Source organism: Aquarana catesbeiana, linkage group LG07 (genome assembly GCF_042186555.1).
Source record: "Aquarana catesbeiana isolate 2022-GZ linkage group LG07, ASM4218655v1, whole genome shotgun sequence".
Lineage (NCBI taxonomy): Eukaryota > Metazoa > Chordata > Amphibia > Anura > Ranidae > Aquarana > Aquarana catesbeiana.
The window spans coordinates 40,917,144-40,942,121 of record NC_133330.1 but is presented as its reverse complement, the minus strand read 5'-3'; the positions used below and the strand labels follow the sequence as shown (position 1 = coordinate 40,942,121).

General features: G+C 45.2%; 1 protein-coding gene across 1 annotated transcript; it reads right to left on the bottom strand.

Annotated features, from left to right (window-relative positions):
• Nucleotides 1-3,412: 3,412 nt before the first annotated feature.
• Nucleotides 3,413-24,064, bottom strand: PROK2 (prokineticin 2). The gene is made up of 3 exons (XM_073592037.1): nucleotides 23,791-24,064; nucleotides 15,486-15,611; nucleotides 3,413-8,100 (listed from the first exon to the last, which is right to left on the bottom strand). Exons 1-3 carry the CDS (start codon nucleotides 23,872-23,874, stop codon nucleotides 7,999-8,001), a joined length of 312 nt encoding a protein of 103 aa, XP_073448138.1. The 5' UTR covers nucleotides 23,875-24,064; the 3' UTR covers nucleotides 3,413-7,998.
• Nucleotides 24,065-24,978: the final 914 nt, after the last annotated feature.

Sequence of the window (24,978 nt, the reverse complement as noted above, 5' to 3'; positions counted from 1 at the left end):
TCTTGAGCTCCTCCTCCTGCACTGTACTGGCTGTCAGCTCATCAGCTGACTTTCTGCTTCATCTCTGTGGGCGGGGAAGGAGGCTTTATCTACCAGGCAGGCTCTGCCTCTGCGTGTCTCCAGGAGAGGCAGAGCACCGCACGGAGCGACGGACATCGATTCGGCAGCATCGATGCAGAATCTCTAACATCTGAATCGTGATGCATGCTGCGATTATATTCACACATATTAACACCCCTAGTTTGTATGCACCATGACTTCTAAATTTGTAGACTCAGAACAGATTTTGAGGGCTTGTGTATGTGGCGCTTAAAGCGGAGTTCCAGCTGTTTCTGTGTTTAATTAAAGTGTAGCTGCTGACATTTAACCACTTCAGCCCCGGAAAATTTTACACCCTTAATGACCAGAGAATTTTTGCGATATGGCACTTTCGTCACTTTAACTGACAGTTGCGCGGTTGTGCGATGTTATACCCAACAAAATTGACGTCCTTTTTTCCCCACAAATAGAGATTTCTTTTGGTGGTATTTGATCGCCTCTGTAGTTTTTATTTTTTGCACTATAAACAAAAAAAGACCAACAATTAAAAAAAAAATAAAGTAATATTTTTTACTTTTTGCTATAATGAATATCCCCAAAAAATATATAAAAAAACCTAATTTCTTCCTCAGTTTAGGCCGATATGTATTGTTCTACATATTTTTAGTAAAATAAAACCGCAATAAGTGTATATTGATTGGTTTGTGCAAAAAGTTATAGCGTCTACAAAATAAGGGATAGTTATGGCATTTTTATTATTAATTTTTCTTTTCATTAGTAATGGCGATCTGCGATTTTTATCGAGACTGCGACATTGCGGCGGACAGATCGGACACTTTTGACACTATTTTGGGACCATTGACATTTATACAGCGATCAAAGCTAAAAATAGCTACTGATTACTGTATAAATGTCACTTGCAGGGAAGGGGTTAAACAGTAGGGGGCGATCAAGGGGTTAAGTGTGTTCCCTCAGCGTGTTCTAACTGTAGGGAGGATGGGCTACCACTGACATGACAGAGATCACTATTCCCGATGACAGGGAACAGAAGATCCCTGTCATGTCACTAAGCAGAATAGGGAAATGCCTTGTTTACATAGGCATCTCCCCGTTCTGCCTCTCCTCGCCGAGATCGCGGGCCGCTGGCAGGTACAGGTACAGGTATGTCGGTTTGTGCAGGAGTGCCATTCTGCCGACATATATCGGCATGAGCCGATCGGCAAGCGGTTAATAAACACACACTCATCTGTCCCACGATCCAGCGAAGCAGCCGTCCGAAGCCTCGGTTCTCTCCTGCACCTCTCCCCGGCACCTTACTGTAACAGCTTTGAATGGGACTAAGGCTGCCCCGTACATTATACAATATTCTTGTACAATTTCCTTTAGATTTACCAAAACCATATAATATGAGGTCAAACCTAAACACTTTCAATTTCTATGCAATCAGGCTGGCTCTTGCACTACATATTTGAAGGTAAATTTAAAGAAAATTGAACAAGAAAATTGTATAATGTACGCCCAGTTTTAGAGATTCCTTCTCACCTCCTGGTCCAGTGTCAATGGTGGGATTTCTTTTTTTCTTTTTTCATATAATTGAAGTAATACCTTTGATTTAATCTACCTGCAGCCAAAAAACTATGCACTCCAAGAATTTCTGTAGCCCTCAATACAAGTATGATAAATATTTTTTTACACCATATTGCAAAAGCTTTTTTTTTTATTTCATTGCCTTTATTGGTATACAGCTCATCCATTTTTGAATGGAGCCTAGCAGTTGTCGTGCGAAAAAGTATGAAAGCATAAGCCAAGAATACAGAGCTGGTGAAAAGCGCAGTGGCATGTATTCCATAACATTCAGAAAAGTTCAGTGATGTGCAAACTTTTAAAATGAATGCAGAACTCTGGGCACCTGATTTTACAATAGTAATGTTAGTATTCCTTTAGCTGTGCTGTTTAGGTTTAACTTTTTTTTTTAAACTTTATTAATTAAATAAAAGTGATATATATTTTTACAATGAATAATATAAGAAAAATAAAAGCTAAAAGTGGTAAAGCTAAGTATAAACTAACAGCTAAAATAATTGGGAGTTCTAGTGTATGCATCTTTAAATAGCCAAATAGATAAAAGCTCATTTCGGATCCCCCTTCATAAGTAACTACACATCACAATTTATATATTTAAATAAATAAGTCTACAAAAGTACCTGATAAGTTGTTTAAGAAAAGACTTTGCACTTAATTTTACTAGAATTCTACATGTACTGTAAATAAGTTGAATATTTGGATAGTTTTGTTTCCCTGTACTATTAAAAAACATATTGTTAAATAAGGAAAAAAAATACATCTGTGATAAAAAAATAAACCTCATCTTCAAAAAGTCGATGTCCATATTCTGATACAGAATTATAACACTGCTGTGTGTGTATATATATATATATATATATATATATATATATATATATATATACACTATATTACAAAAAGTATTGGGACGCCTGCCTTTACACACACACATGAACTTTCATGACATCCCAGTTTTAGTCCGTAGGGTTCAATATTGAGTTGGCCCACCCTTTGCAGCTACAACAGCTTCAACTCTTCTGGGAAGGCTGTCCACAAGGTTTAGGAGTGTGTCTATGGGTATGTTTGACCATTCTTCCAGAAGCGGATTTGTGAGGTCAGGCACTGTAGTGGACAAGAGGTCAGGACTCTGTGCAGGCCAGTCAAGTTCCTCCACCCCAAACTCGCTCATCCATGTCTTTATGGACCTTGCTTTGTGCATTAGTCCAAATCATTTGGTGGGGGGGTTATGGCGTGGGGTTGTTTTTCAGGGGTTGGGCTTGGCCCCTTAGTTCCAGTGAAGGGAACTGTTAAGGCGTCAGAATACCAAGACATTTTGGACAATTTCATGCTCAAAACTTTGTGGGAACAGTTTGGGGATGGCCCCTTCCTGTTCCAGCATGGTTGCACACTAGTGCACAAAGCAAGGTTCAAAAAGACAGAGATGAGCGAGTTTGGGGTGGAGGAACTTGACTGGCCTGCACAGAGTTCTGATCTCAACCCGACAGAACACCTTTGGGATGCATTCGAGCAGAGACTGCGAGCCAGACCTTCTCGTCCAATATCAGTGCCTGACCTCACAAATGCGCTTCTGGAAGAATGGTCAAACATTCCCATAGACACACTCCTAAACCTTGTGGACAGCCTTTCCAGAAGAGCTGAAGCTGTTATATCTGCAAAGGGTGGGCCAACTCAATATTGAACCCTACGGACTAAGACTGGGATGCCATTAAAGTTCATGTGCGTGTAAAGGCAGGCGTCCCAATAATTTAGGTAATGTACAATGGTTAAATATTGAGCACAGCAAAGTGTATTTCTCTGAAAATGTCATTGTTATTGCAGAAACAAATAAATAACACAATGCATCAAGCTCCGTTTTGAGGAAAGTAAAAGTACAGCAGAGGTGCAAAAATAATTTAGAAAATAAATACTAAATCTACTACAATTTCTATAGATAGGGTTAACAAAAAGTTTCACTGTATAAATTATCAAAAATAAATGTATGCCTCATTTAGGAGACATCGTCACTCTGCTCATTCACGGTAAAGGGAGAGTGTCTTTAGCCAGTCCACCAACCTACCCAAGCTTGTATTTCCACTGAGCCATCTTCCCAGCACCCTATCTAATGGAGCAGGACTGCTGGATATGATGATGCACAAGATTTCCCCCATGTGGCAGTGCTCGAGCCTGAATGGCCATTCACCAGAACGGAATACTTCACTTCATGTCACTTAGGGGGGACCTATAACGTCATCCCCGTCTACACTCCGAGGCTAGAGAATAAAATGGCTGGGATACTGCAGTAGGTAGGTGGTGAGGCAGTGTGTGGCAAGCACTGGGTTGAGGGGATGCAATCTTCTTAAGTGTATCCAAAGCCAAAACTTTTTTTTTGGGAGGGGGGGGGGGTAATAGTCTTGGATACAATTGGGAATGGTTAGAAGATCTCCCCCCACCTTCTGATGCTGTGACAACTGTAACATTTTGTATTTATCATCCCCTTCTGTTCTGGCGAAAATGGACATTAAAACAAATAGGGAAGGTAATTCTTCCCAGTGGGCACGCAGACATCAAGAAAGACCTGGCTGGGGGTTTAACCCTCTCTCATAGAAATATATATATTTTACAGTGGAATATGCTGTTACAGGGATTTTACAGTTGCAACAAAAAAGTAGACGATCCCTGAAACAGGTGAATAAACACTACATCATGCCTAAAATTTATTAGCAGTTTGGTTTGAATCCCGGTCAGGACACCATGCATGGAGTTTAGATGTTCTCTGTACTTGTGTGAGCATCTGCCAGGTTCTATGGTTTCCACACACACTCCAAAAGATATGCTGATAGAGGTTATTTAGCCTGTTAGACTTTCTCTAAAAGGACACTTTGGTCCCGCAGCCTCCTGGGACCTGTGACATGTCCCAGGATGTTACAGGCAGGGAAGGGGGAGAGAACTGCTGGAATCACCTAGGCCTGACAAAACTAGATAACTGCAACCCCCAAAAAAGTGGTAGAGGGGGAGGAGGACATAAAGTGGAATTTCCCTTTTAGGGTGAAGTTCTGCTTTAATCGGTCCTATCTAAATTGTCCCTAGTACTGTATGTGAGATAAGGACCTTAGATTGTAAGCTCCTTGAGGACAGGGGCTGATGTGAATGTGCAGTATGTAAAGAGCTGTTTAAATTGACAACGCTATATAAACAACTGTAATAGGTAAATAAAAATCTTGGTTTAGAGGAACCAACACACCATATTTCACCAGCAGATTAGCGAAGGGGTTCTTCCTAATGCCGGTAAAACTATATGGCTGCAGATGGGTGGCGCTTTGTACTCTACACCCCCTGGGAGCTAAGCTAAGCAGTCTCTGGCTTAAACTATGTAGTGTTTGCAGTGCTAAAAATTCTTTGTAGCTTTCTGACAGATGTAAAATACTCTGGGGAGACTTTCTAAAACTGGAGCACTCAGTATCTGGTGCAGCTCAGCATGGTAGTCAATCAGCTTCTAACTTCTGCTTGTTCAATTTAACTTTGACAATAAAACGTGGAAACTGGTATCCACGCAGAGCTGCACTAGGTTTTGCACTCTCCAGTTCTGGTAAACCCCCCCAGTTTGTATTTTCAGATCATTGTCTGCTAATTGTTAGAGATGACTGAAGACAGCCCATGCAGCTTGTGCTTACTTATTACAATTTTTTTGTGAACATAATCCATCATAAATACTTAAATAAACATGGATGATTTCACAGAGCAGAGTTTGCTTTGCAGCTTCCCAAGTTTCTATCACTCCAAGCCTTATAAATTATTTCACTAAGCAGTTTATTGTGGATTGAAGGGCAGTTGGGGAATTTAAACACTTAAAGAGGAAGTATCAACATAATTTAAAACGTCATTATTTAATCCCCCAGGAGACACTGTAGCTGTGCAGTGGTTGTTGAGCTAGGCATGGTTGACATCATGTCCCCTTCCCCATCTGATGTCCAACCACACTGCTCACAAGGAGATAAATATTTATTTGGTTCTGACTAACAGGCACAAAGTGGAGAGCCCACACAAACCCCACCGCTGCTTCCTCTAAAAGCTGCCGGGACAGAACATTCCAAAATCTGCAGCTCTGCCATCTAATCTTCCAGCCTTGTGCCCCTCCTGCTCTGCCTATCTGCCATCTTCCATGTACTGAAAAGTCTTCCCTGTACTGAAAGGAAAGACTAAGTACAGACCCAGCCGCCAGCTATTTTCATGAGAGAGACTAGAGTAGTAGCTGGTGGCTTGTTGATGATGGCAGAAATCTGAAGGGCTTTCTTCTCCTGTCTACAGACATTTATGGACAGGAGAAAAGCGACATTTTTTTTACAAACTGACTGTAACTGTCCATCTGGGTTTTAGTAACCCAGACTGTGACTATCCCCATGTTTCCTGCTCTGCCTGTCTCCATCTCCCCATGTCCCCTGCTCTGTTCCCATCTTCCCTACTCTGTCCACATCTCACCAATCACCATGTCTTCTGTTTTGTCCCCATCTCCTTTGCTCTGTTCTTGTGTATACTTCTCTGACAGCCTTTATGTCCCCTTCTGTCCCCCTCTCTCTATGTCCCCTTCTCAGTCCCCATTATGCCCTCATGTGTTCAGGAGCTCTGTCTCTATGATATACAGGCTGTATAATAAGATAGATGGTTAAGCACCTTTCACTGAGGCTGCAGGATCCCACCGTACCATTCTGGCTCCTGTGCCTGTTGACCCCTCCCCCTTGTCTCACTCAGCTCCTCCCCCTCATCTCACACACACCTCCAGTTCAGCAGTGAGTGTCTCCAAGACTCTACTACCACCCAGATGGGAAGGCATTAATTGTCATTGCAGGGGCTAGAGAGTGAGAAGTGGGTGGTGGAGGTGGGTCAGGTGGTTTTTTGGAAACCAAAGGCATCTGTTTTTCATCTGAGAGGGAGGAGGAAGAGGGGGTGCATGTGGAAGTCGTAGGGAGGCAGTGGCTTAAGATCACAGAGCCTGAGGCTGTGCTGGTAGTTGCCGAACACTATGCCTGACCTCAGCTAGGTAAAACTGCCTGTAAGCAGGGCCCGCGCCAGCATAAGCACTTCCTGAGGGACCCCAGGTTTAGCACCCCCTATCATGGCACCTTAAGTGGCTGCCTGAGTTGCCTTATGCTGGCGCCGTCCCTGCACAAGCCCACAACACACACCAACTACTACTCCAGTCTCTCTCAGACAGCTGAGCCCAGACCTGCCAGCCTGCTGTTCTGGGGAAAGAGACTAGAGTAGTAGCTGGTGTGTGTTGTTGTAGCGAGGATCTGCCAACAACTCTAGTCTCCTGAGAAAAGTTGGTGGCTGGCGGTCCTGGCTCAGTCTTTCCTTTCAGTACAAGGAAGTATTTTCAAAACATGGAAAATGGCAGTGAGGTAGAGCAGTGGACTGGAAGATTAGATAGCAGAATCTGTTAGAATGAATAGGGAGTTGGTGGCTTCAGTGCTAGCTGTAACACCTCCATAGGAATGCCCATAACTTGGGCTACAACCTGGGGTGGAACTACAGCCAACAAATAGAAAAGAAACATCTTTTTTTTATCCAAACCACTGCATGTATCTGAACAGAGTCCCTTGGGGGATTCAACAAAGATTTTAACTGCTGGTGATAATTCTTCTTTAGATTGTGGAGACAGAAGGCTTTATGATTGAATTAACTGGAAAAAGAACTTCTTGTTAGCTAAAGCAACAAATCAGATTCTCCCTTTCATGTTGCTAGTGAACAATGAAAAAAATTATACTAAGCACAAAATATTGGGATTTCCATGGTGCCTAACCTTAATAATAACACTATCGTTAAAAAATCCTCACAATTATTGTTTCAAAAAAAGAATTTAAAATATTAAATGAAGAACATGAAAGTAGACCACCAGCCAATTGCAATATGTAACACCTATACATCAGAGTATATGTTTTTGCTTCTGTGCACCAACTCTCACAGTTCTAGGGCTTCATTAGTTTAGTATGGCATTATCATCCTCTACACAAACCATATTGTGAGAGTGGTTCAGTTCAACGCATTTCACAGTTAAACCTATTCAGGAACCCAGAGATGTTTTCTATGTATACATACAATGCATGTGGCTGGTGCAGCAATCCACAGGCCAAAAACTCCCAATATTTTGTGTTTAGTATCTTTGTTCACTAATTGGGTGTGGTGCCATTTGGGTAGTTTTTCAAAATCAAGGATTATTTGTCAATTAAATAAATGAAACAGAAATTCTGATTCGAAGCTAAGGGCAACAAGAGCTAATAGTTGCAACTTTTTGGAATTTAACTTCCACAAAAGGTTTCAAGAATACAACCCGAGAGCATAAATGAATCCTTTGCAATAGCATGTGTTGAAATCTTCTAAAAAGAAATAATCTTTGCTTTTTTAGCTTGGCATGCACTGGTATTTGCCATTGGTCAACTTCTTACAGGCTAGGTTTGATTGGCATGGACATGAGTTATGCAATCTTGGACCAGCAAACGGAACCTAAAGAAGAAAATACATGAAATAGTTAACGATAGGCAGAATACAGTTTTTTTTTTAAATCCCTTCCTGTCCACAATCTGTATATAAATGATTCCCAGCATGATGTCCTATGCTGTAGATTAATTTATAAACACCCCCACTTTGAGAGCCAACAGCCGACACTTTGTGTGGTTGGTATCTCTCAATCCCAGTTGACAGCTTGTGTCCCATCTGATCAAAATGCCAGTCATGTGATCATTATGTCAGCTATGACCTATAGGCTTCATTGAAAATAAAAAAAATGTCTTCAGCCTGCCGTGTAATCGCTTTAATACTGTAATTGTAACAAAAAATAATATACAATACATTTACTTATATTTTTGAAAATTTGTCAGCCTATAATAATAAAAACAGTATACCAAAAAAGACCTTACAGGCCCTAAAAAATATAAAAAATGCAGCCATGATCTTGGTATCATTTTTAGAGCCGGTGATTGGCTTTACTGTAAAAGTGGTCTGAGCAGCTGTACAGCCAGCCGCTCACTGATTGGGCTGCAAATATAATTAGATTGAGGAACATCCGTTCCCCAATCTCCTCTGTGACGAATGAAGCCAGAAGCAAGGTGGATTTTGTCACTTTTGTCACTGATAACCTGTAAAGGCGCTTAACGTGTCACCTATGGATAATTTTAGGTACACCATTCCACAGGTGTGCACAATTTGAAATCTTAGCATGTTTGGTATCTATTTACTCGACACAACATCGTCTTTTATATTTTTTTTAAAAATTGGGTATTTTATTGTGTTTGTGTGCACTAAAATGAATTTAAGTGTATCTTTTCCTGAAAATTTGCATTTGATAATTAGCTGCGCAAATATTGTGTGACAAATTTTTTTTTTAAACAGCCACCATTTTATTCTCAGGGCGTCTGCTTTCAGAAAATATAAAAATAATGTTTAGGCGTTCTAAGTAATTTTCTAGCAAAAAAAAAATAAAAAATACAGATTTAGCATGTACAGTACATCACAAAAGTGAGTACACCCCTTGCATTTTTGTAAATATTTTATTATAACTTTGCATGCGACAACACTGAAAAAATAACACTTTGCTACATTGTAATGTAGTGAGTGTACAGCTTGTATAACAGTGTAAATTTTCTGTCCCCTCAAAATAACTCAACATACAGCCATTAATGTCTAAACCGCTGGCAACAAAAGTGAGTACATCCCTAAGTAAAAATGTCCAAATTGGGCCCAATTAGCCATTTTCCCTCCTGGTGTAGTGTGACTCGTTAGTGTTACAAGGTCTCAGGTGTGAATGGGGAGCAGGTGTGTTAAATTTGGTGTTATCGCTCTCACTCTCTCATACTGGTCACTGGAAGTTCAACATGGCACCTCATGGCAAATAACCCTCTGAGGATCTGAAAAAAATGTATTTTGCTCTACATAAAGATGGCCTAGGCTATTAGAAGATTGCTAAGACCCTGAAACTGAGCTGCGGCACGGTGGCCAAGACCATACAGCGGTTTAACAGGACAGGTTCTACTCAGAACAGGCCTCGCCATGGTCAACCAAAGAAGTTGAGTGCACATGCTCATCGTCATATCCAGAGGTTGTCTTTGGGAAATAGAAGTATGAGTGCAGCCAGCATTGCTGCAGAGGTTGAAGGGGTGGGGGGTCAGCCTGTCAGTGCTCAGACCATATGCCGCACAATGCATTAAATTCGTCTGCATGGTTGTCATCCCAGAAGGAAGCCTCTTCTAAAAATGATGCACAAGAAAGCCTGCAAACAGTTTGCTAAAGACAAGCAGATTAAGGACATGGATTACTGGAACCATGTCCTGTGGTCTGATGAAACCAAGATAAACGTGTTTGGTTCAGATAATGTAAAGTGTGTGTGGCAGCAACCAGGTGAGGAGGACAAAGACAAGTGTGTCTTGCCTACAGTCAAGCATGGTGGTGGGAGTGTCATGGTCTGGGGCTGAATGAGTGCTGCACGCACTGGGGAGCTACAGCTCATTGAGGGAACCATGAATGGAAACATGTACTGTGACATACTGAAGCCAAGTATTATCCCCTCCCTTCTGAGACTGGGCTGCAGGGCAGTATTCCAATATGATAACGACCCCAAATACACCTCCAAGACAATCACTGCCTTGCTAAAGAAGCTGAGAGTAAAGGTGATGGACTGGCCAAGCATGTCTCCAGACCTAAGCCCTATTGAGCATCTGTGGCTCCTCAAGCGGAAGGTGGAGAAGCACAAGGTCTCTAACATCCACCAGCTCCATGATGTCATCATGGAGGAGTGGAAGAGGACTCCAGTGGCGACCTGTGAAGCTCTGGTGAACTCCATGCCCAAGAGGGTTAAGGCAGTGCTGAAAAATAATGGTAGCCACACAAAATATTGACACTTTGGGCCCATATTTGGACATTTTCACTTCGGGGTGTACTCACTTTTGTTGCCAGCGGTTTAGACATTAATGGCTGTGTGTTGAGTTATTTTGAGGGGACAGCAAATTTACACTGTTATACAAGCTGTACACTCACTACTTTACATTGTAGCAAAGTGTAATTTCTTCAGTGTTGTCACATGAAAAGATATAGTAAAATATTTACAAAAATGTGAGGGGTGTACTCACTTTTGTGTGATACTGTATGCGAAAAATGTCACCCTTGACCACACCTTCTATTCTGGTACTACAAACTCCGGGCAGACAGCTAAATACAGAGTAGGTTCCCTTTAGACTACACTACAGTTGAGCAAAGCAATTTAGAACTCCAGGACCTGTGGCTATGCAAATGTCCTTCTACAAGATCTAGAAATTTTGGCCGTACATTTAAATCTCACAGATTTTGACTTTAATACATTCTGATAAATCCAATTAACATTCTACAATAAAGAGTTATTTATATTTGTGCCCAAGCATTCACGGTTTATGCATTACAAAGACACTACTCTTCAAGTGCTGCTTTCCCAAACTACCTGCCAGGAAAAACGCTTATTGACTGAGGGCCCTTTAAGACATGCAAACCATTTGTTTCATCAGTTCAGTCGTGTTTTTTCAACAAAACAAAGTGTACATCTGTTTTTACATCAGTATTTTACATCCGCCAGCTAGAGTTCTTAACCACTTGAGTCCCAGAGCCATTCTTTCATGCAAAAACAGTCCTTTTGTCAGTTTACATCAGTTTTGTCACTTGATCTGTTTTTTTAAAAGTAGAAAAATAGGGCGTTGATCCTTTCCAAAAAATGGATGTTGATGGAAGCGGATGCAAATGGATGATCATCCATTTACACCCATTTTCCATAGAGATGTGTGTGTCCAAACGGTCCGCATGTGTGAATGGGGCCTAAGTAACATGGGGCCGGTCACAAGGGACAGCACAGTCTCTAGCTGCTGTTAACTGATTAACTTGGAGGTTGGAGGAGGGGAGAAGGGTCATAGATTGCTGTCTCTAGATTTCGGGATTGTGTTTTTGTGTTGGTGTACAAAAGCGCAAGGATAGCTCCATAGAACCCTGCGAGGCAATGGAGCCACCTTAAAACGGGAAACCTGCGTTGGTGATCTTTGGACTGGCTCAATTAAGAAGGCACACAAGATTAGAAGAAGATGAAGCAGCAGGCAAAGTGAGTAATCGGTGTCGCAGCCTAAATAAGCTGATCAAAATATTTAGTTTGTCATAAATGCAAAAGGATGAAAAAATACATACTTTTGGCATCATTCCAAAATTCTGTTTCTCTGACAGCTTCATGTCAGCACACCTGGGCACAGGGCCCAGCCCCACCTACACTTCCAGGACCTTAACTCATAAATTTGCGCCCACCTACAGCCTCTGCGTTCCTATTTATTCCTCCTGTGTGCAGGCCCTGGCGTGTTCCTTTACCTGGCCGGCCTAAAGGGCTGGTAGTCTGCCCATACATGGTAGCTTGCGGCTGAACGTGGTCCCTGGTGTACTGGGTAAATACCCCTTAATCCAAAGAGCCCTGCAGCTGGTCCATGGGATGGCAGTAATCATGGCTGAAAGAGCCTTGTCTGGGGTCTGCTGTGTCCCTCTGTGCTGGCAGAGATTCCTCTAGGCATGCATGCACGAAGAGTGCTGACGTTTATCGCCGGGCGGTAGAAATTTGGGTGACTTTTACCTTTTACCATTTTAGACTCGAGATTACCTCAGGCGCAGGGGTCTCGAAACAGCGGCCTTTTGCTTGTCTTTATCCAGCCCTTGGGGCACTATTCATCCCACTGATATGAGACACTATTCTGGCCACTGACACCAACAATGGGACATAATTCCTGCCACTTACATCATCATGGGGCACTTTTCCTTCCCCTAATACCAAAGATGAGGCACCGTTTACTCTCACTGATGCTGAAAAAAAATTCTATTCCTGCTGGCCACAGTCCAGCCCCCCTAAAGTCTGAAGGACAGTAAGCTGGCCCTTTGTGTGGAAAGTTGGAGACTCCTGCCTTAGGAAAGATAGACACTCGAGCAAAAGTGGAGGCCCTGACAGAGGCCAAGGTCCTGGTTATGCTAAAGATGATGGTGGCAGCCTGAGCAGGTATTCAGCTCCCGGCGGTAGAATGCATGCGTATCATGGCATCAGCCACTCTGATCAAATGGGCCAAGTGGAATTCTTGTTCTTTTCAGATCGGATTCCTGGATCAATGGAGATCAGAAGACTTCGGACAAAGCATAAAGGTCCCACTCCACATAAGAGTGAGCCTAGATTGGAGGTCGAGCTGTCGGAACTTGGTGACGAGTCAGTGGCTAGTGGTTAAAGTGTTTGTAAAGTCAATAAAGTGACTTTACATGTATCTAATGCAGATATCCAACCATTACCAAAACTGTAAGTGTTTGTTAGCAATGAAAAGGCTAAATATCTTTTCTGACACTGCAGCCGTGCGGTCACATGATTCCCCTGTGCTGGCCAGCCTCGATCTACAGAGAGAAGTGGGAGGGGCCCCTGTGACATCAGCCGGCCAGCAGAGGGGAATCTCCGCCCCTCCTGCTTTTCTCCATAGATCGAGGCTGGCCAGCACAGAGGAATCGTGTGACCGCACGGATGCGGTGTCAGAAACTATATTTAGCTTTTTCAATTCTAACAAACACTTACAGTTTTGGTAATGGTTGGATATCTGCATTAAATACAGAGCATTGAAATGTGCTGCATTATACAGTGGAATAGAGGGTGGGGAGGAAACGCTCTTGTGTGGACAGGGAGGGAGGGGGGAGAGACTGTCAGAGGAGAGACAAGGGCTGCGGATGACGGAGATACGTAAGATGACCATTCAGGGCTCAGCAGCCATGATTATCGTGATCAGCAGAGGCAGGGGGACTCAGAAACAGGCAGGATCAAACAGATTTAATACCAGTTAGGAAGAGAAGAACTGTGCTGTTATTCATGCCTTAGAGGAACAGGATCTTAGGTTTTTTTTTTAGGTTTAAAAACACTTTAAGTCAGACACCAGCAGGTCAGGCTGGGGATCCCTCTTACAAGCCAATGGGCTAATGCCAATGAACCTTTCAAACACCCTGGCATTAATAGCAGCAGTTCAGGTTCTCCTGGCCTTCAGGCACCTAATCTGGGGTGATGCAGTGCTCATGAAGCTGGACAATACAACAACTGTGGCTTACATACGGAAACAAGGAGCCACCTGCAGTATCTCATTCCTGAGGGAGGTTGCACCAATCTTAGAGTGGGCCCAGGTCAACTTACATCTGCTAACAGCAGTCTATGTGACTGGCTGGACGAAAACTCAGACAGACTACCTCTCCAGAATGACCTTGAACAACAACGAGTGGTCTTTAGGGACCTATTAGTCTGGTCCTTTCTCCCAGAGGTGAACCTGTTTGCCTCTCCACTCAACAACAAATTGCCACAATTCTCAGCTTCCTGCAGAGGTTGTGGCAGGAGAGAGTGACAATTCTGGCAGTCATTCTGGACTGGCCGAAGAGGCTCTGGTAACCTCTGCTCCTCTTGTTAATTGTTAGGAAGCCTCTGCCAGTGTGCCAAGGCCATTCTTCATCCAGCACCATGAAAGGCAGAGGCTAATGGATCACGGGTGCTCAGCGAGGGTTGTGAATACCCTCATGAAAGTCAGGAAAGACAGCACCAACAGTAGGTTGTGGAGTAAATTCACAGAGTTTGAAACCATACAAAATTTTCCAGCAAACTCTCTGCAAGTATGCCACATTCTGGAGCTCCACCAGTCAGGGCTTGAGCTCAGCCTTTGCATAAGGAAGCTGAAGACCCACGTTTCAGCCATCTCTGTCTTCACCGGCACCTAGTGAGCGACTAATGCCTTGATTATGCAATTCTTTAAAGCTGCAATTCGTATGAGACCGCTAAAAGCCCTGATGTTCCCAAAATGGGATCTTCCATTGGTACTGGACTTCCTGATATCAGACACTTTCAAGCAGAATATAGCTCTGTGGTATGTCTTGTTGAAACAGCATTTCTGGTAGCAATCATGTCAGCCAGGAGGGTAGGAGGGTGTCGGAGTTGGCAGCCCTAGGGTTTGAAGGAACCCTTTCTTACAGTCTGCAGAATGGTTGTACTCAGATCAATGCTTGGGTTTGTGCCTAAGGTGGCCTCCAGATTTCACATCACACGGGAAATTGTGCTCCCTAAGTCCTAAGTCACAGCAACAGCTGATATCAGGAAAGCGAAAAACACCTGTTCGTCATCCCGACTGGAACATAGAAGGGCCAAAAGGCTTCAAGTAGGACTATTGCCTCTTGGTTGGTGAAGCTCATCTTGTTGGCCTACAAGTCAAAGGGGCTGCCTGTACCAGAGGGGGGCCACAATGCACCCCTCTAGAAGTGTATCTGCCTCGTGGGCGGTAGCAGGTCGAGTGTCCCTAGAGACAGTTTGCAAGGCGGGCTACATGGACCTCAATACATACCGTACATTCATGGCTCATTACTGTATCGAGCAAGCAACTTTAAGGACAGTTGAGTTTGGAAGATGCATCCTGGCCTTTGCAAGCCAAAATGAAAGTGTGTATAGAATTATCCTTCCCTTGGCTAGTTATTTTCCAGGTGTGCTGACATGGAGCCATCAGGGCAAACAGAAAATTGATTGTCAAATACCGCAATTTTCCTTTCCTGACGAGCTCCATGGCAGCACAGCTCCCAGCTTAGTAGGACTACATACAGGATGCCGAGGCTTCAGGTGGGCACAAAATGTATGAGATAGGGCCTTGGGGGAGGGGGGGGGGGGTGAAGGTGGGGCCCTGCCTGTACCCAGGTGTACTGCCATGGAGGTTGTCAGGAAAGGAAAATTGTGGTAAGTATTTGACGTTCAATTTTCTTTTTTTGCACAGGGAACAACGGGATAATAAACTTGGAGTTTTCTATTCACAAATATGCAGCATTAGTTTCAGTTATTATCAGCAAGGACTTACTTTACGACTAGCTGGATGACAGTCTTCACCCTGTCTGCCAAGCGGAGTACATATACGAAGGCCTTGCATCCAAATACTCACTGCACAACACATCCCTCCTCCACACTGAACATCCCTTTCACAAGCCTGTCAATAAAAAAAATTTACAAACTTAATTTCACACTACAAAAATGTGTCACATTCTTGAAACGCATAATGGAAGCAACAAAATTCTGTGGAATTCCATTAACAAAAGTCCTTGCATTACCATAAAATTACGATTTGTTAAAAAAAATCAAAGACTTTCCAGAATGGCACTATAAATTGTATTGTACATGTTCAATCTGTGTTGACTGATGCTTCAAAATCAATTGCAAGCAGGTGTCAAGGCCTTTACCAGGAAAGCTAAATGTAACCTATAATTGTCAGCGTTTAATTGTATTTTATGAGTAAGACCTATGTTATTACATTTTAAAGCGCAACTTTGAGCTTTGAGTGTATTTTATTTTATTATTAACATTTTTTTACTACTATTAATATTTTTTAATACTTACCTTTATTCAGACGTCTTCAGGTCAGTCATGTGACATACAGGGACCTCTCTAATCTCCATGCCAGGCCCCGGCCGCATGGAGTTCTACGGGGTTTTTTTTTAATTTGTGAAGCACATGATTAGAGCCGGAGGCTTTAAATTGACTTCAAAAAGGTTGGGCTTGGGGCTGTGCCCTGAGCCCACCCACTTGTGACAATAGCGAATCAACATTCGCTATTGTCTTCCTGCTTCTCCTCCCAGCCAATCAGGACAGGAAGCAGGTCCTGAGACCAGTTTGGCCGGGAGGAAAAGCTGAGGAAGCCACCTGCGACCTGGATGGGGTAAGTGCGGGGCTGGCAAGCAGACGAGGGGGGCCGGCGAGCAGGCAGAGGGTTGGTTGGGGGTTTGCCACCCCCTCCAAAAAATGGAGCACCAGCCACCGTTACTCGGTGATACAGAGTCCCAGTCATTGCATCATTACACTCGGGGCCACACGGTTAAGTAAACAGGTGGCCTCGCCCCCCTCTGATGCCAGGGGAAGCCGTAGGGAAGTCCCTGTGCATCAGAGGGGGGCGGGGTCACCCGGGTACGTCACCGTGTGTCCCCACCCTCAGTTATATAAGAACTGTCAAAGGCGCTGAAGCGTCATACGGTGGGAGCCTCCCATGGAGGCGTATCGGTGGCGTTTTTTTTGTTTTGTTTTTTTTTTTCGGTCCGTTGGCGGAGCGATAGAAGAAGATGAATGGAGTTCGTGGGACATTTTTATTTTTTAATAAAGGACTTGTCCCAAGCTGTGTTTTTTTAACATTTTGACACTTTTTTTTGTGAAATGGTACGGGTACCCATTACCATTTCACACGGGGGGGCCGGGATCTGGGGGTCCCCTTGCTAAGCCCCCTGTCCACAGACCCCCACAACCACCATGCAAGGGTTGTGGGGATGAGGCCCTTGCCCCCATCAACATGGGGACAAGGTGCTTTGGGGGGCTACCCCAAAGCACCCTCCCCAAGTTGAGAGCATGTGGCCTGGTACGGCTCAGGAGGGGGGGACGCTCTCTCATCCCCCCTCTTTTCCTGCGGCTTGCCAGGCTGCGTGCTCAGATAAGGGTCTGGTGTGGATTTTGGGGGGGCCTACGCCATTTTTTTAAAATTTTGGCGCAGGGTTCCCCTTAAAATACATACCAGACCTCCAGGTCTGGTATGGATTTTGGGGGGGACCCCTATGCCATTTTTTTTTAAATTTGGCGCAGGGTTCCCCTTCATTTCCATATCAGACCCAAAGGGCCTGGTATGGATTTTAGGGGGACCCCCACGCAATTTTTAAAAAAAAATTTGGTTCGGGGTTCCCCTTAATATTCATACCAGACCCAAAGGGCCTAGTAATGGACTGGGGGGGGGGATCCCATGCTCTTTTTTTCAATGAGTTTTATCTATATTGCCGAGACCTGACAATTCATTACAGCCGCGAGCAGTTTTTAATGACAATTTTTCCTTTAGAAATGTAATTTTGCTGCAGTACTGTTCTAAACAACTGTGCCACTTTACAGGCATACTATAGACACCCCCCAGGTACAATATTTAAAGGAATATTTCATTTTTATTGTTTCACTTTAAGCATTAAAAAAATCACTGCTCCCGAAAAAACGGCCGTATTTAAAAACAAATTTTGCATTGATACATGTCCCCTGGGGCAGGAACCGGGTCCCCAAACACTTTTATGACAATAACTTGCATATAAGCCTTTAAAATGAGCACTTTTGATTATTCATGTTAGTGTCCCATAGACTTTAATGGTGTTCGTGTGTTCTGCCGAATGTTTTGCCTGTTCGGTATGTTCTGGTGCAAACCGAACCGGGGGTGTTCGGCCCGTCCCTAGTGTCTAGGAGTTCCTTGAGAGGAGAGCAGTGGCAGATTGATCTCTTGTCTACATTGACCCCCAAAGTAAATGATCACTACAAATGTCAGTTTATTATTTGTTTAATTCAATGATTATCACTAAAGATAATTTTGTTTTGTAGTGTGTGAGAGCTAAAGCTTAACTTCGGTAAACTTTGAAATGATCCTTTCCAGTGGGGCTGTACTCATACTGTAAGGTATATTTGCTCATTTTGTCTGTAGGGAAACATAAGCAGGAGGAGCTTCTAGTTCTTTGCTACTGGTCACATGTTCAAAATAAAAAAACAGCCTTTGGAATACAGAGTAAAAATAAATGATTAATATCAATAAACTGTTTTACATTGTTATACAAATATATATTTGAAATCAAATCTTTATTAGTTTTTGGCAGTAACATGGTGTGCGCAGATTTCTGCCAGTCACAGGCTGTTTCATGCCCTTCGGCCTGTGACTTAGAATAAGAAGGAGGTGAAGCCTCCATCAATCTACATGTAATATCCCACCCCCATTGTGTTTAGCTTGTTAGTGGGCATGTTGGAGGAGGGAGGGAGTGGGCTGTCATTTATCACTGTGTATGCTCCCACACGTGTGACTCTATAGTCACATGGGCTGCTCAGATGTGATAGGGAGGAAATGTTCAGCAGAGAGCATGTGCATTGCTGCCAACACTGCCCTGCAAAATCCCTAGCTGTGGTGGGGACTTGGGCAGAAGAAGGAGATAGAGAATAGCAGGAGCAACCAGGTTTTTTGCAGAATACAAAAAACGAATCTCATAGTGACTGAGTATTAACAGCATTTATTGATTGTTTTTGATGATGTGGGTTTAGTGACACATTAAGTTTGTGAATGAACAGGAAGCCGCTCGGGGCTTAGCACTTCCCATTCATTCACTGTCCAGTGCAGCTGAGGAAGCAGAGAAAGGGACTGGGCAATCTCTGTCCTCAGTCCCTTTCTCTGTCTCAAAAGCGAGACATCAGGGGTCTGTTTAGACCCCTGATATTTCACCAAAACTCCCATATGGGGCTCCTAAAAAAAATGTAAAAAAAAAAAATAATAAAAAATATATATAAAAAAATAATAAAAGAATAAAATTGAAAAATAAAAATAAAACTGCTGACACCATCTACTGCCTTACTGACACCAATCTCTGCCCTACTAACACTGTTCACTGCTCTACTGACACCGTCTTCTGCCCTTCTGAGAAATTCCACTGCACTACTGATATGTCCACTGCTCTACTGATATCATCCATGTTTTAATACTTTTTAAAATATTAGTGTACATTTATTTATAAAAGTATGTGTGCCTGTGTGTTTATATATATATATATATATATATATATATATATATATATATATATATACAGTGGCGTCACTAGGGTTGGTGTCACCTGGTGCGGTAATACATGGTGTCACCCCCACCCCCCCACCCCCCGGCACTAAGCAGGCTAGTGGGTCGGTGTGGTTTCCCCCCCTTAATCTACCACAATAGATGGAGCTGGGATGTGATTGGGGTGATGGATGGAGCCGGAATTGGATCGGGGGGGATGGATGGCGCGGGGATGGGATCAGGGGGGTGGATGACGTGGGTATGGGATCAGGCGGGGGATGTATGGAGCCAGGATGGGATTGAGGAGATGGATGGAGCCGGGATGGGATCAGGGGAATGGCTGGAGCGGGTATGGGATCGGGGGCTGGGTGGAGCTGGGAAGGGATGGGGGGAATGAATGGAGCCAGGATGTGATCGGGGGAATGGATAGAGCGGGGATGGGATCGCGGGAATAGATGGAGCCGGGATGGGATTGGGGATGGGATCGGGGGGATGGATGGAGCAGGTATGGGATCAGGGGGATGGATGAAGCCGGAATGGGAACGGGGGGATGGATAGAGGGGTGATGGATGAAGCCAGAATGGGATTGGGGGATGGATGGAGCCGGGATGGGATCAGAGGGGATGGATGAGTGGGTATGGGATCAGGGGGGGTGGATGAGCGGGTATGGGATCAGGGAGGGTGGATGAGCGGGTATGGGATCAGGGGGGGGTGGATGAGCGGGTATAAGATCAGGGGGGGGGTGGATGAGCGGGTATGGGATCAGGGGGATGGATGGAGCCGGGATGGGATCGGGGGGGGTGAATGAGTGGGTATGGGATCAGGGGGATGGATGAGCAGGTATGGGATCGGTAGGTGGGTGGAGCTGGATGGGATTGGGGGTGGATGGAGCCAGAATGGGATTTGGGGTGGATGGATCCGAGATAGGATCTTTGATTTGGGGGGGTGAAAGGATATGTGCTAGGGGGTGCTTTGGGAGGGGAGAGGAATTGCGCTGGGGGGAGGGGGGTCAAACTTCAAATCTGCCCTCTCCTACTTCTAGTACAAGTCCTCTCCAACCCAAAACAAAGAGCACCCCCTAGCACCTATTCTCTAACCCCCCTAAAATCACTCCTGGCAGCATAATTGTTACCTACCAGTGTCCCCAACCACTATGTCCCCCTCCTCTGCAACACTCCTGTTGCATACCTCAGGGCAGGTGCTGTAGCATGGATGGTGTGCATCCACATCCTCGGGTCTTCCTCCCTGCCTGTGTACACCACGTCAGAGTCAACTCAGCCAAGGAGGAAGCTGCAGTGAGTGCAGCCGCGGCCGTGCCATGTGGAGGTGTGTGTGGGGACAGTCGGATCCTGGGCAGCCAGTCTATCTCTGCCTCACTCCCTCCTCCCCCACTCTCCCCGCAGATCGCATAGAGCAGAGGAGAGGAGGAGATCCCGGAAGGGAAGGAGGGAGCCGAGGCGGCGGCGCCCCTCTCAATGCGGCGCCGGTGCCAGTCTGAGCCGGGTGTCACCCTCTGACGGGTGTCACCCGGGTGCGGGCCGCACCCCCCGCACCCCCATAGCAACGCCACTGTATATATATATATATATATACAGCCCTCAAAAATTCCACTTGCATTTTGGAATCAGTGGAATCAGTGGAATCTGAGGGCTGGCGAGGGTGGGCTGCCTGGGGGGGCAAGCAGGCAGCCGGATGATCAGAGCGCAGAGGAACATAACAGCTTTCATTTTTCAATTGCCGCATGTTCCCCACACTCGCTGTCACATACAGCGCCTCCTCCTTGTCCGGGGACTTTGATGGACAGATCTAATCCCAGGACGTGTGACGTATATCAAAGTTCCCTGGCCAGGAGGAGGGGCTTTATGTGACAGCGAGCAATTGAACATATAGCAATTGAAATCCAGCCGGCAATTCCCCTCCTCTCTTCACCTGCACAGGTAGGCTGCATAGGTGGACGAAGGCTGCATTGGTGGTCACAGGCTGCATTAATGGACACAGGCTGCATTGTTAGGCACAGGCTGCATTGATGGACACAGGCTGCATTGTTAGGCACAGGCTGCAATGACAGACACAGGCTGCATTGTTAGGCACAGGCTGCATTGGTGGACACAGGCTACATTGTTAGGCACAGGCTGCATTGATGGACACAGGCTGCATTGTTGGACACAGGCGGCATTGTTAGGCACAGGCTGCATTGATGGACACAGGCTGCATTGTTAGGCACAGGCTGCATTGGTGGACACAGGCTGCATTGGTGGACACAGGCTGCATTGATGGACACAGGCTGCATTGATGGACACAGGCTGCATTGTTAGGCACAGGCTGCATTGATGGACACAGGCTGCATTGTTAGGCACAGGCTGCATTGGTGGACACAGGCTGCATTGGTGGACACAGGCTGTATTGTTAGGCACAGGCTGCATTGGTGGACACAGGCTGCATTGGTGGACACAGGCTGCATTGGTGGACACAGGCTGCATTGTTAGGCACAGGCTGCAATGACAGACACAGGCTGCATTGTTAGGCACAGGCTGCATTGGTGGACACAGGCTACATTGTTAGGCACAGGCTGCATTGATGGACACAGGCTGCATTGTTGGACACAGGCTGCATTGTTAGGCACAGGCTGCATTGATGGACACAGGCTGCATTGTTAGGCACAGGCTGCATTGATGGACACAGGCTGCATTGTTAGGCACAGGCTGCATTGGTGGACACAGGCTGCATTGGTGGACACAGGCTGCATTGATGGACACAGGCTGCATTGTTAGGCACAGGCTGCATTGGTGGACACAGGCTGCATTGGTGGACACAGGCTGCATTGGTGGACACAGGCTGTATTGTTAGGCACAGGCTGCATTGGTGGACAGGGGCAGGCTGCATTGGTGGAGATGGGCAGGCTGCATTTGTGGACACGGGCAGGCTGCATTGGTGGACATAGGTAGGCTGCTCTGTTGGGCACAGGTGAGGCTGCACTGATGGACACACATTGTATATATACACAAATTCACACACGTGTTTAGAGCTTTGGGGTGCACATCTTAATGCAGTAGGCTGCGCACACCTATGAAAGTTGCTATAGCCCTCCTCTTTTTTATTTTTTAATAGAATCACTTACCCTGAGGCAGCCTACAGCATTTTTTGGAGAGCGGGGCCGAACCACAATGTGTGTGTCTATGGATGCATACAGCCTGGCTTGGGAACGTGCCTGCATGTGTGCCCCCATAGCACATGACTTGCTATGGGGGCACATTCAGAAGGGGAGGAGTGGCCAGAGCCAGCATGGGACCCCTGAAAAGGAGGTGCACACCCAGATTTCAGTTCTGCCCCCCAGGCCAGCCCATCCAATGGAGGTTGTGCTGGCCGGCGGCTGCTGAGCCCAATTACCCGCGAACCCCCACCCACACTCTGGACCAGAATAAGGAGACGGGAGGCTGGAGCACTGAGAGGAGAGAAGGCAAAGAGGAAACAGCCAGGAAGAGGTGCCCTGTGTTGTCCTCCCCCCTCCTGTCAGAAGAGCGCTTGTCTATACAGCACATGAGATCAGATCCCTCTTAGATCGCACTGGAACATTTCCTGCTGATGGAAGATGAGCAGCCCTTGGAGGAGATAGGGGACGGTGTGTGTGTGTGTATGTGTTTGTGTATGTGTGTGTGTGTACAGTCCAATGTGATCTAAGAGCGATCCGGTCTCATGTTCTGTATAGACAAGCGCTCTTCTGGAAGGAGGGGAGAGCACAAAACAGCGCACCTCCTCCTGGCTTTGTAGTTGCTTCCCGCTGTTAATTGGGGGAGGTGGATGGGGGGCTATCTATGCTGGGAAGTGTAATGGGGATTTGGGGAGGGGGGAATATGTGCTAGAAGGAAGAATGGGGGAGGGGGGGATATGTGATAAGAGGGGGATTGGGGGGGGGGGTTGAGCCAGGAGGTGAGAGTGTTTGTGCTAGGAAGGGTAGGGGGGATTTGGGTAGGGAGGGAGGATTTGTGCTGGGAAGGGTAATGTAGAAGGGGTTGTGCTAGAATGGGGCGTTTGTGGGAATTTGTCCTAGGAGGGGGAATGGAGAAAGAAGATTTGTGCTGGGAGGGGGGATGGCGGGATTTTGTGGCAGAATGGGGTGGGAAAATTTTGTCCAATAGGAGGGATTGGGGGGGATTTGTGCTGGCAGGAAGGATTTGGGGGAGATTTGTGCTAAGGTAGAAAGTTTGAGAAGGAAGAGGATCTGTGCTGGGGGGGGGGGGTGGTTGGGTTGAGGGATATTTGTGCTAGGAGGGGGAAATTAGGGTGGTATTTGAGCTGGGGATGGGATTGGGTGGGAGCAAAGATTTGTAATAGAAGGGGGATTTGAACTGGGAGCTAGGGGTTCCAGACAAAATTTATGGGGTGGGGGGCCGTCAGTTAGACTGTGGGGGGCCCCATAATTTCTGACAGGGGCCCTGGGAAGTGGAGCCACAAGAGTACAGAGGAAGTCAGAATGCTAGCAAGTGACAGGCTGCAGACAGAAAGCAAAGAGCAAACACGGAAAGCCCTGCAGTATGATGCTATCACGTTGAAGATTTAGTAAATCACTCACCCCTGTGATGACAGCGGCGTCCCCGTACTCCAGAAGAAGGAAAACGGAGACCAGGAGAAGCAATAGACAGGTCAGTGTCCTCATAATGATGAAGGTGTGGCCAGAGGTGAGATCCGCAGGGGGGAGGTCAAGGTTTGCTCAGGTGAGGAGCAGATGAAGAAATAGAAGATCACCGGACGGGAGCCAGGTAAAGTCTGACGCTGGTTGCATCTCTCCGAACTTCGGTGCCGTTATAAAGCTCTGCTCATCCTCACCAACCTCCATGACTCACCGAGAGCCGCACAAAGGTGCGTAGCCACTGCCAATCACAGGAAGGCAGACAGGCGGACACGCCCCCAAGCTGACTCGATGTGTTCTTCTCACTGGTTTAGTCCTGGAACTCCCAGTTCTCACCAGCAAGGTTACTGGAGATGTGGTCACCCAGACAGTGATAGTAATGGGGTTAGAAGGCACACAGCACTGCACTGTAGACTTCTTGTCTGATTATAGAAATACATGGCAGAATTGATTTCACTTTTTTTGGGTTTACCAATGTTCAGTCATAAGCAAAATTTAAACCAGAGATGTACACTTGGACAGTGCTGGAAGCACTGTCATAGTAATGTAAAAAATATATATATATATATTTTTTTTACAGTACTGAATGTAAACTGTCATGGTAATAATATAAGAAGTGTATATACATATTAAAGTACTGAATACAAACCTGTCATGGTAATAATATAAAAAATATGTGTGTGCGTGTATACACATTCAAAGCCGAAAATATTGGCACGCCTGCAGATAATGCACCACTTCGCCCAGAAAATTGTTGCAATTGCAAATGTTTAGGCATTTTCATGTTTTTTTCTTTTGTTTGTATTGGTATGAAACAAAACAGTGGAGAAGCAAAGCAAAATCTGACACATTCCACGCAAAGTTCCAAAAATTAACTTTTTTTTGGGCCATGGTTATATATATGCAGTATATATATGTATATATATATATATATATATATATATATATATAGTATCTCACAAAAGTGAGTACACCCTACACATTTTTGTAAATATTTTATTATATCTTTTCATGGAAATGATACTTTGTAAAGTAGTGAGTGTACAGCTTGTATAACAGTGTAAATTTACTGTCCCCTCAAAATAACTCAATACACATCCATTAATGTCTAAACCGCTGGCAACAAAAGTG